Genomic DNA, 14,527 nt, shown 5'->3' on the forward strand with positions numbered 1-14,527 from the left:
ATTGCTGATTTGTTGTCGCACCAAAGTTATAAGGAGTCTCTTCTAAATAGGCGTAGCTCAGATAATATGTTTTTGACCCATATCAATTCGTACAGACTAACTACCATAGCCCTATACTCGGCCTCAGCTGTAGACCTAGCCACCACATCTTGCTTCTTGCTATGCCAAGATACGAGATTACCTCCAACAAATACACAATAGCCTGTAGTGGACCTACGATCATCCATACAACCCGCCCAATCAGTATCACAATAGCCTTTAATTCTCAGATGTCCAGAACTCCTGAACCATAGCCTCTTTCCTGAGCTTCCTTTAATATACCTAAGAATTCTGTAAACTGCTTCCATATGCTACTCTCTGGGATCATGCATATATCAACTCACCACACTCACTGCATGAGTAATATCAGGTCTCATATGGTATAGATATATAAGTTATCCAACTAATCTTTGATATTGTTCTTTACTCACCGGGTCACCACCCTCGGCACACATCTTATGATTCTGCTCGATAGGAGTAGATGCAACTCTGCACCCCAACATCCCTGTTTCTGAGAGAAGATCCAGAGTATACTTCCGCTGAGAAAGTACTATACCCTTTCGCGACTTTGCAATTTCAATTCCAATGAAGTACTTCAACTGCCTTAGATCTTTAACTTCAAATTCCTCTCACAATTTCTTCTTCAACCGTAGGGTTTCCTCAGCATCATCTCCAGTGATTACAATATCATCAACATAGACCGTCAGGATAGTGATACGAGTTTTGGAGTGCCTGTAAAACACAGTATGATCCTCATTGCACTGTTTGTACCCCATACCACAGACTGCCAACATGAACCTGTCAAACCATGCCCTCGGAGACTATTTTAACCAATACAAAGACTTCTTCAACTTGCACACCTTCCCAGCTACTTGAGAAGTAGCGAAGCCTGGTGGAATCTCCATATACACCTCCTCCTGGAGATCTCCATGCAAAAAGGTATTTTTGACATCTAGCTGATGTAGTGGCTAATTAAAGTTGGCAGCACATGACACCAACATTCTAACAGTGCTCATTTTTACTACTGGAGCAAATGTCTCGTCATAGTCGATGCCATATGTTTGGTTGTAACTTTTAGCAACCAATCTAGCCTTGTATATATCGATCCTGCCCTCTGGAGTTTGCTTAACCGTATACACTCACTTACATTCAACAACACGTTTCCCAGCTAGCAAAGATACCAGCTCTCATGTGTCATTCTTCTTCAAGGCTTGAAGTTCCTCTTGCATGGCACTCAACCGCCTATGATCTTGCTTAGCTACCTGCCAGTTGTTAGGTACAGGCACTAAATGCAATGATGCAATGAATGACTTATATGCAGGTGGAATGGATACGTATAAAATGTAATTTATAATGTCAGTATCTCAACTATCAAACTTACCTAGAGGCTTTCCAGCATTGACTCTAGAGGTTTTGTGGGGCAAGACAAGAGTATTAGAAGTATCAGGGAAGGAATCGTTACCTCTCGACTCAGGTAGAGAAGATGGAGAAGGCACTGGAGAGGAGGGACTTGGGACATCAATATTTGTGGGTATTGGCACAGGCACAGGAGGGGGCTTATGCTGCTGTTTCTGTCTCCTCGTGTATACTCTCAGCTCCCTCTGACCTTGACTGCTAACTCTTGAGTCGCCACCACTACTTGGTGATGTACCATCTTTATTTGGTGACTCAAGAGGACATGAAATCATCCCAACCACTATGCCATTCTCATTCTCATTCTCCCCCTCTCTACTAGCATCAGTAGAGTCATCTCCAAACAAGTAACTCAACTCCATCTTCTCCCCATAAAAAGGTTCAAACTCTCGAAAAGTCACATCCATACTGACAAACAACCTTCTTTCAGTGGGACACCAACACTTATATCCTTTTTGACTTGATGAGTAGCCAATAAAAATATATTTAACTGCTTGCGGATCCAGTTTACTCACCATCAATCTGTGATCTCTCACATAACATGTGCATCTAAACACTCTTGGTAGAACAACAAAAACATTCGAGCCCAAGAGCATCTCACATTGTGTCTTCATCCCCAGTACTCTTGATGGCATCCTGTTGATCAAATAAGCTACTGTCATAACCGTCTCACTTCATAAAAACTTAGGCACATTCATTGTCAACATCAATGAGCGTGCTACTTTTAGTAGATGCATGTTTTTACGTTCAGCCATCCCATTTTTGAGCAGGGGTGTCTGGACAGGTGGTTTGATAAAGAATTCCCTGACTAGAGATGAGAGCTGCAAACTCCTTGTTAACATACTCAGTCCTATTATCTGTTCGAAGAATCTTTACCTGCACTCCAAACTGTGTCTTCACATAAGTCGAGAAATCTTGAAAACATTTGTAAACCTCAGATTTCTGCTTCATCATGTATATCCAGACTATACGTGAATAATAATCAATGAAAGTAACAAACCATCTAAAACCACTAATAGAGGTAGTAGGACATGGTCCCCAAACATCAGAATGGACAAGTGCAAATGGTTCAAGACTTCGAAGACCAATCATTTTATAAGTAGAATGAGTATGCTTTCCAAGTTCACAAGCATTACAAAATAACACTTTTCTACCCACTTTCTTCATTATCTCAGGTTCTAACCTATTCAAACTATCAAAAGATAAATGCCCTAATCGGTAATGTTGAATCATTGCTTCTGCCTTTGGCCCTCCGCTAACTGTTTTCGCCAAAAGTCGAATTTGTTGTCGAATTCATTATATCTTCGGTCGATTACAATAAATTCAAAGAAAACAGCCTTTTTATAAGACTCTTTTACACAACAAAAAGAAAATTACAACTCTTGAGAAAATAAACGCAGGATCGTTGTTTGGATCACTGCTTTCGTGGGATCTTTGCCTATGCCGGGAGCGCTTTGACTCGTGGACCGCCAAGTCACAGATTCTGATTGAATCGTGAGGGGTTTATGATTCTGACTTCGTTTATCGAAGTGAGAAATTGAAACGATATCTTATCGAAGTAAGATAGTCGTTCTTCTTGAAATCAAGTCAAAGCCTGATTATCAAGGAGTGGCCGAAAGTTCAAGACCTCTGCTCTCTCTCTGCTCTGGATTACTTTGAAGTGCTCAAAAATGATCAGCCCCTGAGAAAATAGCCTTCGGGGAGTATATATAGCCTCTAGGAACAGTTGGCAGAAAACAGGTTCGGACGGGCGAGACAATGTTTGCTGTCTCGGCCCGCGAGACAGTAAACACTGTCTCGGCCCGCGAGACAGTAAACACTATCTCGCGGAACAGTAACCGCAGGCAGTTTTCATCTTAATTGCCTTCCCACGTTTCAAACTCCGTTATTTTGGCAGTTATCCACGTGATTCTCGCCCACGACGTTTCCCACGTTCTTGAACAGTTAGTGGCCACGTGTAGGGCAGTTGCAAAGGTAGTTTTGACCCCAAGATGGGAATTTGAGACGATCCTAACTGTTTAAAGGTTTGATCGTTCAATTTGTGGACCTCTCGTTCATGGAACGAATCGAGAGGGGATTTTGGCTTTGGTCCTAACTGTTTAAAGGTTTGACCAAGATGGGAATTTGAGACGATCCTAACTGTTTAAAGGTTTGATCGTTCAATTTGTGGACCTCTCGTTCATGGAACGAATCGAGAGGGGATTTTGGCTTTGGTCCTAACTGTTTAAAGGTTTGACCAAGATGGGAATTTGAGACGATCCTAACTGTTTAAAGGTTTGATCGTTCAATTTGTGGACCTCTCGTTCATGGAACGAATCGAGAGGGGATTTTGGCTTTGGTCCTAACTGTTTAAAGGTTTGACCAAGATGGGAATTTGAGACGATCCTAACTGTTTAAAGGTTTGATCGTTCAATTTGTGGACCTCTCGTTCATGGAACGAATCGAGAGGGGATTTTGGCTTTGGTCCTAACTGTTTAAAGGTTTGACCAAGATGGGAATTTGAGACGATCCTAACTGTTTAAAGGTTTGATCGTTCAATTTGTGGACCTCTCGTTCATGGAACGAATCGAGAGGGGATTTTGGCTTTGGTCCTAACTGTTTAAAGGTTTGACCAAGATGGGAATTTGAGACGATCCTAACTGTTTAAAGGTTTGATCGTTCAATTTGTGGACCTCTCGTTCATGGAACGAATCGAGAGGGGATTTTGGCTTTGGTCCTAACTGTTTAAAGGTTTGACCAAGATGGGAATTTGAGACGATCCTAACTGTTTAAAGGTTTGATCGTTCAATTTGTGGACCTCTCGTTCATGGAACGAATCGAGAGGGGATTTTGGCTTTGGTCCTAACTGTTTAAAGGTTTGACCAAGATGGGAATTTGAGACGATCCTAACTGTTTAAAGGTTTGATCGTTCAATTTGTGGACCTCTCGTTCATGGAACGAATCGAGAGGGGATTTTGGCTTTGGTCCTAACTGTTTAAAGGTTTGACCAAGATGGGAATTTGAGACGATCCTAACTGTTTAAAGGTTTGATCGTTCAATTTGTGGACCTCTCGTTCATGGAACGAATCGAGAGGGGATTTTGGCTTTGGTCCTAACTGTTTAAAGGTTTGACCAAAATGGGAATTTGAGACGATCCTAACTGTTTAAAGGTTTGATCGTTCAATTTGTGGACCTCTCGTTCATGGAACGAATCGAGAGGGGATTTTGGCTTTGGTCCTAACTGTTTAAAGGTTTGACCAAATGGGAATTTGAGACGATCCTAACTGTTTAAAGGTTTGATCGTTCAATTTGTGGACCTCTCGTTCATGGAACGAATCGAGAGGGGATTTTGGCTTTGGTCCTAACTGTTTAAAGGTTTGACCAAATGGGAATTTGAGACGATCCTAACTGTTTAAAGGTTTGATCGTTCAATTTGTGGACCTCTCGTTCATGGAACGAATCGAGAGGGGATTTTGGCTTTGGTCCTAACTGTTTAAAGGTTTGACCAAATGGGAATTTGAGACGATCCTAACTGTTTAAAGGTTTGATCGTTCAATTTGTGGACCTCTCGTTCATGGAACGAATCGAGAGGGGATTTTGGTTTTGGTCCTAACTGTTTAAAGGTTTGACCAAATGGGTATTTAAGACGATCCTAACTGTTTAAAGGTTTGATCGTTCAATTTGTGGACCTCTCGTTCATGGAACGAATCGAGAGGGGATTTTGGCTTCGGTCCTAACTGTTTAAAGGTTTGACCAAATGGGTTTTGTGAGGGAAGATTGATCTAACGAAGTGATCGAATCTCATCTCAGCAAAAGAGTGTTCGAAAATCATAATAGGAGCTTAGTATTTATCATTCTGTCCATAATAATCGGGTTATCCCTAAGAATATTATATTTAACATTCTTCCAGGAACTTCCCATTACATGAATTATCGACCCCCAGCTTTCTTTGTAAAACTGGGTATAACGAGGAGTACGTTAACCTCAGTCATATGTTCGGGTTATCCTTAAGAATATAGGATTCTCCAGGAACTTCCCGTTAAGGAAAGGAAATAGTTTAGACTCATATACCTTTTGGAGTATCGAGGAGCAGTTTATACTCGTATACTTTTCGGAGTGAGGGGAAACAGTTTATACTCGTGTACCCAATGGAGTTGGGGAAAACAGTTTATACTCGTGTATCCGATGGAGTAATATGGTCGTCTTTACTCGACTTCTTTGGCCGTTATGACGCCGGAGTCAATTAAGGCTTGGATTTTGTTTTTGAGTCCAAAGCAAATTTCGGTGGGATGAAGAATCCTTCTGTGGTACGCACAGTAATTTGGATCCGTAATCATCTTAGCTCCATCCTGATCTTTAATAGGTGGTAGCTCGATTTTGTCATTAGCGAGGAGGTATTCCAATATGGCTGGAGCTTCATCCTCTTCGAATGAATATTCTTTTTGAAACTTCGGATCGAAAGTTGCGTTCCCAATGATTGCAGATGTCATTTGTTGGCCTTTCTCAGCTTCCTTTCTTTTAAGAAAGTGTTCAGCTTGTTCGCCACGAAATTTTAACTCCTTCCAAGTTGTGGACGGCTCAACCCCCAAAGCTTCCAAGACATCGATGGAGAGGTTATTGTGGCATGTTTGCAGGATGAACTCCTCTGTAATAGGATCTCTGCAATTCATCGCCATGTTACGGAAACGCTTGACAAAATTGTCGACTGACTCTCCGTCTTTTTGCTTCTCATCCAAAAGGATTCCGATTGACACTTCGGTGTCATCATCGAAGAAGTTGCTGAGGAACAAACTTTCCATGTCATCCCAGCAATTGATGCTCCCTGGCTTGAGCCGTCGGTACCAATCGAAGGCGGGCCCACGAAGGGTGCCAACGAATGACCGGATCATTAAGGCCTCGTTTCCAGAGATTATGCCCAAATGAGACTTGAAATAAATCAAGTGTTGAATCGGCGAACTCTTCCCTTCAAACGGTGTGAAGTTAATCAGATTGAATTTGGTCGGGTATGGTATTGAATCCCATTCCCTCGGATAAGGACATGGAATACCCGTCTTCTTAACTTCTTGAGCCGTCATCAAAGCATTGATTTTGTCTTCAAGTTTTTGCATTTTCCCGTCATCGTCTTCATTTCTTTCTGAATGATGTCGAGTAAAGATAATTGGACCACCCCCAGTGAGAGGTGCTATTGAACCACCCCCAATATCGTTATTGGGAGGATCCGTTAAACCACCCCCAGCGTTATTGCCATTGGGAGGTGTATCAGCCATAATGACTTCATCCACCTCTGGATCACTGTCATCTACAACATTCCGAGTGTGGTGGCTGGATTCAAATCGCTGATTGGACTCAGGAGGTTGAGGCTGTTGAGTTAACAGTTCTCTCATTTGTTGGATAGCCAACTTCATTTCTGTCTTCACTTCAGCTCTAATTTCTTCACGTTGTTTGGCTAGAGCTTCCTGAAGTATTTGAGTGAACTGATCAGCAGTGATTGTGAATACTTCTCTGATTTGTCCTGTGCTAGACATTGTATCATCAGAAGCGATTGCAGAATAAGTGTCCGAGAATTCATCCTCCGAGGACATTCCTTCTTGCATTCTCTTGTAGTCTCTGCGTCTGATAGCTCCTAATTGGAGTCGAGACATCCTTTGAGCAATTCTTGAATTGACTTTTCCTTTCGGGGAAAAGTCGGGATTTGAGTCATTTGAATGCCGCTTAGACTTTCTTTTATATTGACTTTTCCTTTCGGGGAAAAGTCGGGATTTGAGTCACTTGAATGCTGTTTAGACTTTCTTCTATCAGCCACGTTGATGGTGACTTCAGGGAATTCATCATTTTGGACAGCTGCTCTTCTTTTGCGGAAATGTCTCGGCTTAGGTTTCGATAATACAGAGACTTTTCGTGGGATGACTTCTCGTTTGAAACAGTCACATTCTGATAATGCTGTTTTAACGAGTCGCGCACAGGAACAACGAGAGTTTATCTCTCGAATAACTCTCTTTCGAAAATTATTCACAACTTCAACTTGATAATACGATTCATCGGTATGATTGCCAAAAAATCGTATCGTCTGTTGGTATGATCTCCCAGGTATGACGATATCATTTGGTGAATGCGTCTTCTTCTGGGGGTATAAAACCTTGTTGGCATTCTCAGGACAATTTATTTTTGTTTTTGAGCGATCCAAGGTTATGTTAGGAGTCGCACGTCTGAAACCACCCATTTGCGGGTATGGGGTCTTAACGGGCTCCGAATGCTGATTTTGCATAAGTCCAGACTTTGGAATCCAAACTTGACGAAGTTTTGGTGATTCTTTGGTCACCATTTCCTTCCTCTTTTCTCGTCTTTGTTGTGAGAGAGAATGGGCATTAGCAACTTTTGCACGACGTTTTTGTATACGTTCTTTGAGGGTCGAACAAGTCTTTTTGACAATAGTCCATTCATCCGTTGTGAATTGATTTTTGTATACGTTCTTTGAGGGTCGAACAAGTCTTTTTGACAATAGTCCATTCATCCGTTGTGAATTGTGCAGAAACGTGAGTAGTTTGTCTTTGCGTTGAGCGAACCACTTGTTGTTTCCTCGACTCTAAGTCCGCATAATAACGAACTCCGTCGGTTTGTTCAAATGCCTTAGCTATTTGACGAGCACGACGCTGACGCTGTCTCTGACGAGCTCTTTTCGTCAATGTCGTCGGGCTTTGATTCGATGACTCTTCAATTAGATAAGAGCCATTTTGAGCAGAGGTGTTGCGAGTGAAATTCTCAGCAACAATCAAGCGAGAGTCTTCATTTTGTGCCTTCTTTGGCATATAAGTCTTCCTCAATTGTGAAATCCTCTTGTATTTGCGAGAGGATGATGAGAGATATTCCTCAAACTTGGTTTGGTCGAATTCGTATTCGACCATGGATTCAACTGGAATCTTGATCGGCTGCGACACGACGGTCTCGGCAGCGAGACCGTTGGCTCCCACTGTGGTCGCCAGTTTGTTTTCGCCAAAAGTCGAATTTGTTGTCGAATTCATTATATCTTCGGTCGATTACAATAAATTCAAAGAAAACAGCCTTTTTATAAGACTCTTTTACACAACAAAAAGAAAATTACAACTCTTGAGAAAATAAACGCAGGATCGTTGTTTGGATCACTGCTTTCGTGGGATCTTTGCCTGTGCCGGGAGCGCTTTGACTCGTGGACCACCAAATCACAGATTCTGATTGAACCGTGAGGGGTTTATGATTCTGACTTCGTTTATCGAAGTGAGAAATTGAAACGATATCTTATCGATGTAAGATAGTCGTTCTTCTTGAAATCAAGTCAAAGCCTGATTATCAAGGATTGGCCGTAAGATCAGCACCTCTGCTCTCTCTCTGCCCTGGATTGCTCTGGATTGCTCTGAAGTACTCACAATGATCAGCCCCCTGGAAAAATGGCCTTAGGAGGGTATTTATAACCTCCAAGAACAGTTGGCAGAAAACAGGTTCGCGAGACAGCTTTTGCTGTCTCGACGGGCGAGACAGTGTTTGCTGTCTCGGCCCGCGAGACATCTTGAACAGTTAGTGGCCACGTGTAGGGCAGTTGCAAAGGTAGTTTTGACCATCTGAAAACTGTCTCACGTGCGAGACAGTAAATTCTGTCTCGCACGACGAGACAGCAAAGACTGTCTCGCGTGGGCGAGACAGCAAAGACTGTCTCGCGTGGGCGAGACAGTAAAAGTCTGTCTCGCCCGCGAGACAGTAAAGACTGTCTCGCACGGCGAGACAGTAAAGACTGTCTCGCGCGGCGAGACAGTCAAGTCTGTCTCGCACGGCGAGACAGTCAAGACTTGTGTTCTTCTGCCTTTTTTTGATGATTCCCTCTTGAGCTGTATTTGGATATCTTTCAGTATTTTTTGACGCCTACACTAACAACAGGAGCAATCATTGCAGTCTCCCTGTCCAAGTACCAAAGACCATCATGCCTGATGTCAATCCCAATCCTCCTCCCTGTTTCCTTCTCCTAGAAGATACACATATCTCGATCAAATAAAACAATACAATTTAATTGATCAATGAGAGAGCTAACAGAGAGTAAGTTAACTGGAAACGAAAGAACATGCAATACAGATGACAAGATAACAGATGAAGTGCAATGGACCGAGCTAGTACTCCTGATGGGTTGGGATGTCCCATCAGCTGTCTGAACTGTCTTAGGATGCATATGCTTACTCGGATAATATAATGCAAACTCACTAGATGCTCCTGTAACATGGCTAGATGCACATGAGTCTATGATCCAATCAACATGAGTTTTAGTGGATGCAAGTGCCTGAACTCGTGTATCTTTGTTTGCATGGGCATAACCAACAAAGTTACCAAAGTAGGTAGTGTTATCTAGATCATGAGTGACTTGTCCCTTACCATTCGAACTCTCAGCCTGAAGCTTGAACTGACGTAGTTCCTTCAGCTCTGTTATTTCAGCTCCAATCATCCCAGCAGTAGTCTGAGACTCCTCTGTCACAGCTAGGTGAGCAACTCCTCATCCTCCACGTTCCCTACCTCCTCGACCTGCATGGCCACCTCTCTGTCCTCTGCCCCCTCGGCTACCACCAGTATTGCGAGGTTGAGGGTAATTGTAGCTGAGATGCTTTTTTTCCATAATTGTAGCACTTTCTATCATCTCTGATGTGAGCATTTAGAACCACCAATGCCGAGCGGATAGCAGGTGAGGCCTCGCTTGTCATCACCTTCTGTCTGATCTCCTCTTGTTCCATCGATGCAATAGCCTCATCCAAGGAGGGGAGAGATGACAGGTGACACATTGCTGCCCTCCTTCCCTTAAACTTTGGGTTCAGACCCTTGAGAAAGCGAGCTACACGCCTGCGCTCAAGATACTGCCTCTCCAAAAGAACATCTGTCGGGTTTTGTAGTGATAACGGATCATAGTGATCCAAATCCACCCATAAGTGACGTAGCTCTACTCCATACTGATGGACTGTCTTCTCCCCTTGTGTAGTAGCATCAATCTTCTTCCCCACTTCATCATCATCATCACACTCCCAGCTCCAGAGTACATATCCTCCAATGTCCTCCAGACATCAGCTGCATTTGAGATAGACTCCACCATCCCAGTTATGGTTGGAGATACAGAAGTCAGCAACCAAGAAACCACCAGAGAATTAGTGTTACTCCATGTGTTCCACTCAGCACTCGCCTTATTCTCCGGCTCAGTGCACTCCCCATTCACATATTTTTCAAGTCCTTTGATTCGAAGATTCAGCAGTGCCCTCCGAGACCAACTTAGCTAGTTTCTTGTCCTCTCAAGCTTGATGTTATTAGGTAGCAACTTTACCCTCTGCATTACTTGCGCCGACTCCGGTGCGGCCACGACTGACCTACTAGGATTCTCCTCTAGTTTGGTTTGAAATACCCTGGCCACCCCCTCTAGAATCTCGTTCAATTCCTAACTAGTCACGGGTGTTCCCATCTTTATAGTTACTATCCTTATCTCTGCTCGTTTTTGTTTCCCCTTAAAAAAAAGTTAAAAGCACAACAGATCTGTTAAAAAAAAAGCATTAAAAACCCCTCGCTTTTCAAACTCCAAAAACTCCTTCAAACCACAACATATCTGCTCGCTCGGGTCTGAATCGGATGAGACTCCTCTCTGCAGATCTGGAATTTCATCGGATATCATTCAAGAAGGCGACAGATCATCATCGCTTCTCTGGACCAGCGGCATCACTACCACCACCAGAAGCGGCTCCACCAGTAGCAGCAACGCCTCATTCTCTTCCTTCTTCTCCTCAACTGGAGTTGTCTCTGGAGCTAGCGACAGACCACCACCATACAGCGGACAAGGGGTGCGAGCGAGGCGCGTGGCTTCCAGCAGCCAACAGGAATTCCGAGCCAAAAATTGGACAAGCGGCGAGGATGGGCTGCCAGCTAGCAGGAATGCTACGAGCGGCCTTCCGGTTAGCAGGAATGCGGATGGAGGTGCTCTTTAGTAGCCAGGATATCGGCCGGTAGGCGGAGCTCTGCGAGGCCCTAGGAGACGCCGCCGACGAACTCGTGGGAGAAGTATTGGAATCGGCTGAGGGGAGCTCTATCTTTGGAGATGAGTTCTTCAGCTAGATCTTTGGAGTCGCCACATAGATCTCCAGCAGCTCTGGTACCATGTAGTCTTTGGGGTTGGAAATTAGGGTTACATTCTCTCACATAGAGGTACCTCTTTTATATTAATGTACTCTTACAAATAGGTCCTTACAATATTAACTAATTAACTCAACAGTCTTCCTCTCCCCTGTGCACAAAAACCATTCAATCTCCTCTCCAAGCCACAGGATCTCGAGAATATCTTAGCCACACCAATATTTTCTTCCAAATAATACCAAAACCTACTATTTTATGTTTTACAAGTACACTAATGTAGTAAACTTCGTATCCCGGTGTACTAAAGACGGCAGTAATCTTAGTATCAACTATAAATGCTAAGAATAATCAACAGCTATACGACTTAGAAAAGGATGTGAGTAATGTAGTTGAAGATTCCACACGAGTTGTAGGCTATTTTTATTTACAAGTCAGTAGTAGGGCCCTTATTTCCAGCGCACTTTTCAGCTGCATGAAGTGGCTCCTCGTAAACTGAATAACAATCATCTCCCCTTTTAGATGCCTACATTAGCATAAAAAAATAAAAAATTCCTCAAGGACCCAAAATATGGGACTAATAAAGGGGACAAGTGAGGTGTCCCATTCCTATTGGATAATGACTTAGCCATTATTAATGATGGCTAACTAATTATCCAATAAGAAGGGGACACCTCACTTGTCCCTTTTATTGGTCCCATATTATGGGTCCCCGTAGCAAAGCTCTAAAAAAATAGCTTATCTTGAAACACTGAATTCAAAGGTGCGTTTGGCAACCCATTAAAACTTGGCTAGGATTGGACCTTACCTAGTTTTTGGGTACTTTTTTATTTTGCAAGTTGACCCAGTTTTTGTAAGCCAAAAAAAAAAAAAAAAAACCACTAAACCAGTTCTAATTTGGACCACCTCTTCCTTGATCCAAAATAAAACTAGTTTAGGATGAAATTCAGGCGGGCCTGATTCTGGCCTAGTTTTTGTTAGATTTCCTCTAGCTATTATCTACTATTTTACGGTAGAAGAAGCTAATGAATAGAGTTGCCATATTGTGTGTCAGCATATTGAACTACATTTCTCTTATGTCTTTGCAGACGCAGTTAATGCTTGACCAGTTGTGCGATCTTAAAAGGAAGGTACTTGATACTTGATTCGTTTGTTTCTTCAGTGCACATGGCATCTAGTTGAATTCAGTCCATTTTCAGTGTGGTATTAAGCAGTCTTATCTTTGTGCAGCAACATGCCCTGCAGGAAGCCAGTAGAGACTTGGAAAAGAAGGTTGTTTTGCTTTATTTTTTATGCCTCTACTTCCGCTTGATAACTTAATATTTCTATTCATATTATCACACACAATCATAATACCGAGTATAATGTCCCACAGCCAGTTAACCTCAGCAATATTTCCTGTATTGCGAATATTTTGATTAGTCGATTGTTGCATTTAGCATCAGAATGAACGTGTAAAGAAAAATCATCTCGGATCATGATCAAGCAGTTTCAAAACCCTGTTCAGCAATGGGTCAATGTTTGCTCTAAATGTAGATTTGGGGTTTTAGGACAAGGGGCTGACTCCCTTAGATGGCTTAGGTAACCCTTTTGCGCTGCGTAAAGTTTTACAAAGGAATTATGGGAGAAAGATTGATATATTCATTTCTTGTTTACCCGTGTTAATTAAATTAACCGCCTGTTGACTATAGAAACTCTTCCAATACGTTCATCCTCTCGCGCAAACATATTCCTCCAATTTATAGCGGTTAAACCCAGGAAGTACTTGTAAGCGGCTGGCTTTCATATTACTAGTTAATTCAAATCCAAATGGTTCCTTTCGTAGATAACATGCTAATTTTCTTCTTCTTGGTTTTTTTAAACCACTTAAGTGTTGTTCTGTCTTTACTCCTAGTTTCTGTTAGTGCTTTTTCCTGTTTCCATCCTAGAAGCCATTCATGTTCTCTGGAACAATTTGTCATGAAACGTTGGTATTTAATTGGGTTCATTACAAGTTGGAAGAGTATGTTGAGGCTGGGAATTCGGAAGCTAGGTGGGAGAACTTTTTTTTTTTTGTATGGGAAGATTGAGTAGAGAGGAAATTAAGTGAAACTTATAAAACTTTGCATTCACTTATTTTTCCATGCAGGTTAACCCCGACTTCTGTTTATAGGCATTGTTTTTTGAAAAATTCTTTAAGTACCCAAAATATGGGACCAATAGAGGGGACAAGTGAGGTGTCCCCCTCCTATTGGATAATGAGTTGGTCATCATTAATGATGGCCAACTCATTATCCAATAGGAGGGGGACACCTCACTTGTCCTATTTATTGGTCCCATATTTTTGGTCCCTGTAGCAAAGCTCTTGTTTTTTTTTTGCTTTCTCTATGATATTAGGTATTTTCATCATACATCTAAAGTTTCTAAAGAAGTCTGTACACTTTCCAGATTCTATGGACGTCTAAAGACTATTATTTCTCTAATGTCTAGTTGTTTTTTTTAGAGAGATTCTAAACAAATAAGCTTCTTGTAGATATCTACAGATTGTTTCAATTTATTTCTGTTAGTGCCGCAGGCCAGTAAGTCACTAATTTGGCCGACGTTTGTCTCACGGTTGCTATCACTAATTTCTGTTGCAGTTGCACGAACCCGATTCGAGAAATCCCGTGGGATTTTCATGGGAAGATGTGGTGGGTGGCGCGGGGTGATCAGGCCTGTCGCTGCCAGATTGCGATCCTGACGTTTCAGACAGGTTCTTGCCAGCCTGTTTGACGGCATTGGCGTACAGCTTTCATCGTTGCGGACGGTTTTAGTCAATCTGTCATGAATCCGGGCTCGTTTTATTACAACATGTGGTTGTTTTGTGTTTCACGCGCAGTAGTAGCTCCGTGTGCATGGATCAGTGGAACGCTGGAGACGGACCCAAACCACGAACTGATGGGGATGATGTGCAGGTGAAGCTTTAATGCCAATATCCTCATAATTTAGCGTAGATAGTCTT

At 42.5% G+C, this 14,527-nt stretch overlaps 1 protein-coding gene across 1 annotated transcript in view; it reads left to right on the forward strand.

Moving 5' to 3' along the window:
* Window positions 1-14,241, forward strand: part of LOC109845151 (agamous-like MADS-box protein AGL9 homolog) — a 38,181-nt gene extending 23,940 nt beyond the window's left edge. Inside the window, exons 5-7 of the mRNA XM_020414364.1 lie at window positions 12,636-12,677; window positions 12,778-12,819; window positions 14,166-14,241. Coding sequence (XP_020269953.1) covers window positions 12,636-12,677; window positions 12,778-12,819; window positions 14,166-14,234 — 153 coding nt within the window. The 3' untranslated portion in view covers window positions 14,235-14,241. The remainder of the gene's footprint in view (window positions 1-12,635; window positions 12,678-12,777; window positions 12,820-14,165) is intronic.

This window comes from Asparagus officinalis, chromosome 6, assembly GCF_001876935.1.
Source record: "Asparagus officinalis chromosome 6, Aspof.V1, whole genome shotgun sequence".
Lineage (NCBI taxonomy): Eukaryota > Viridiplantae > Streptophyta > Magnoliopsida > Asparagales > Asparagaceae > Asparagus > Asparagus officinalis.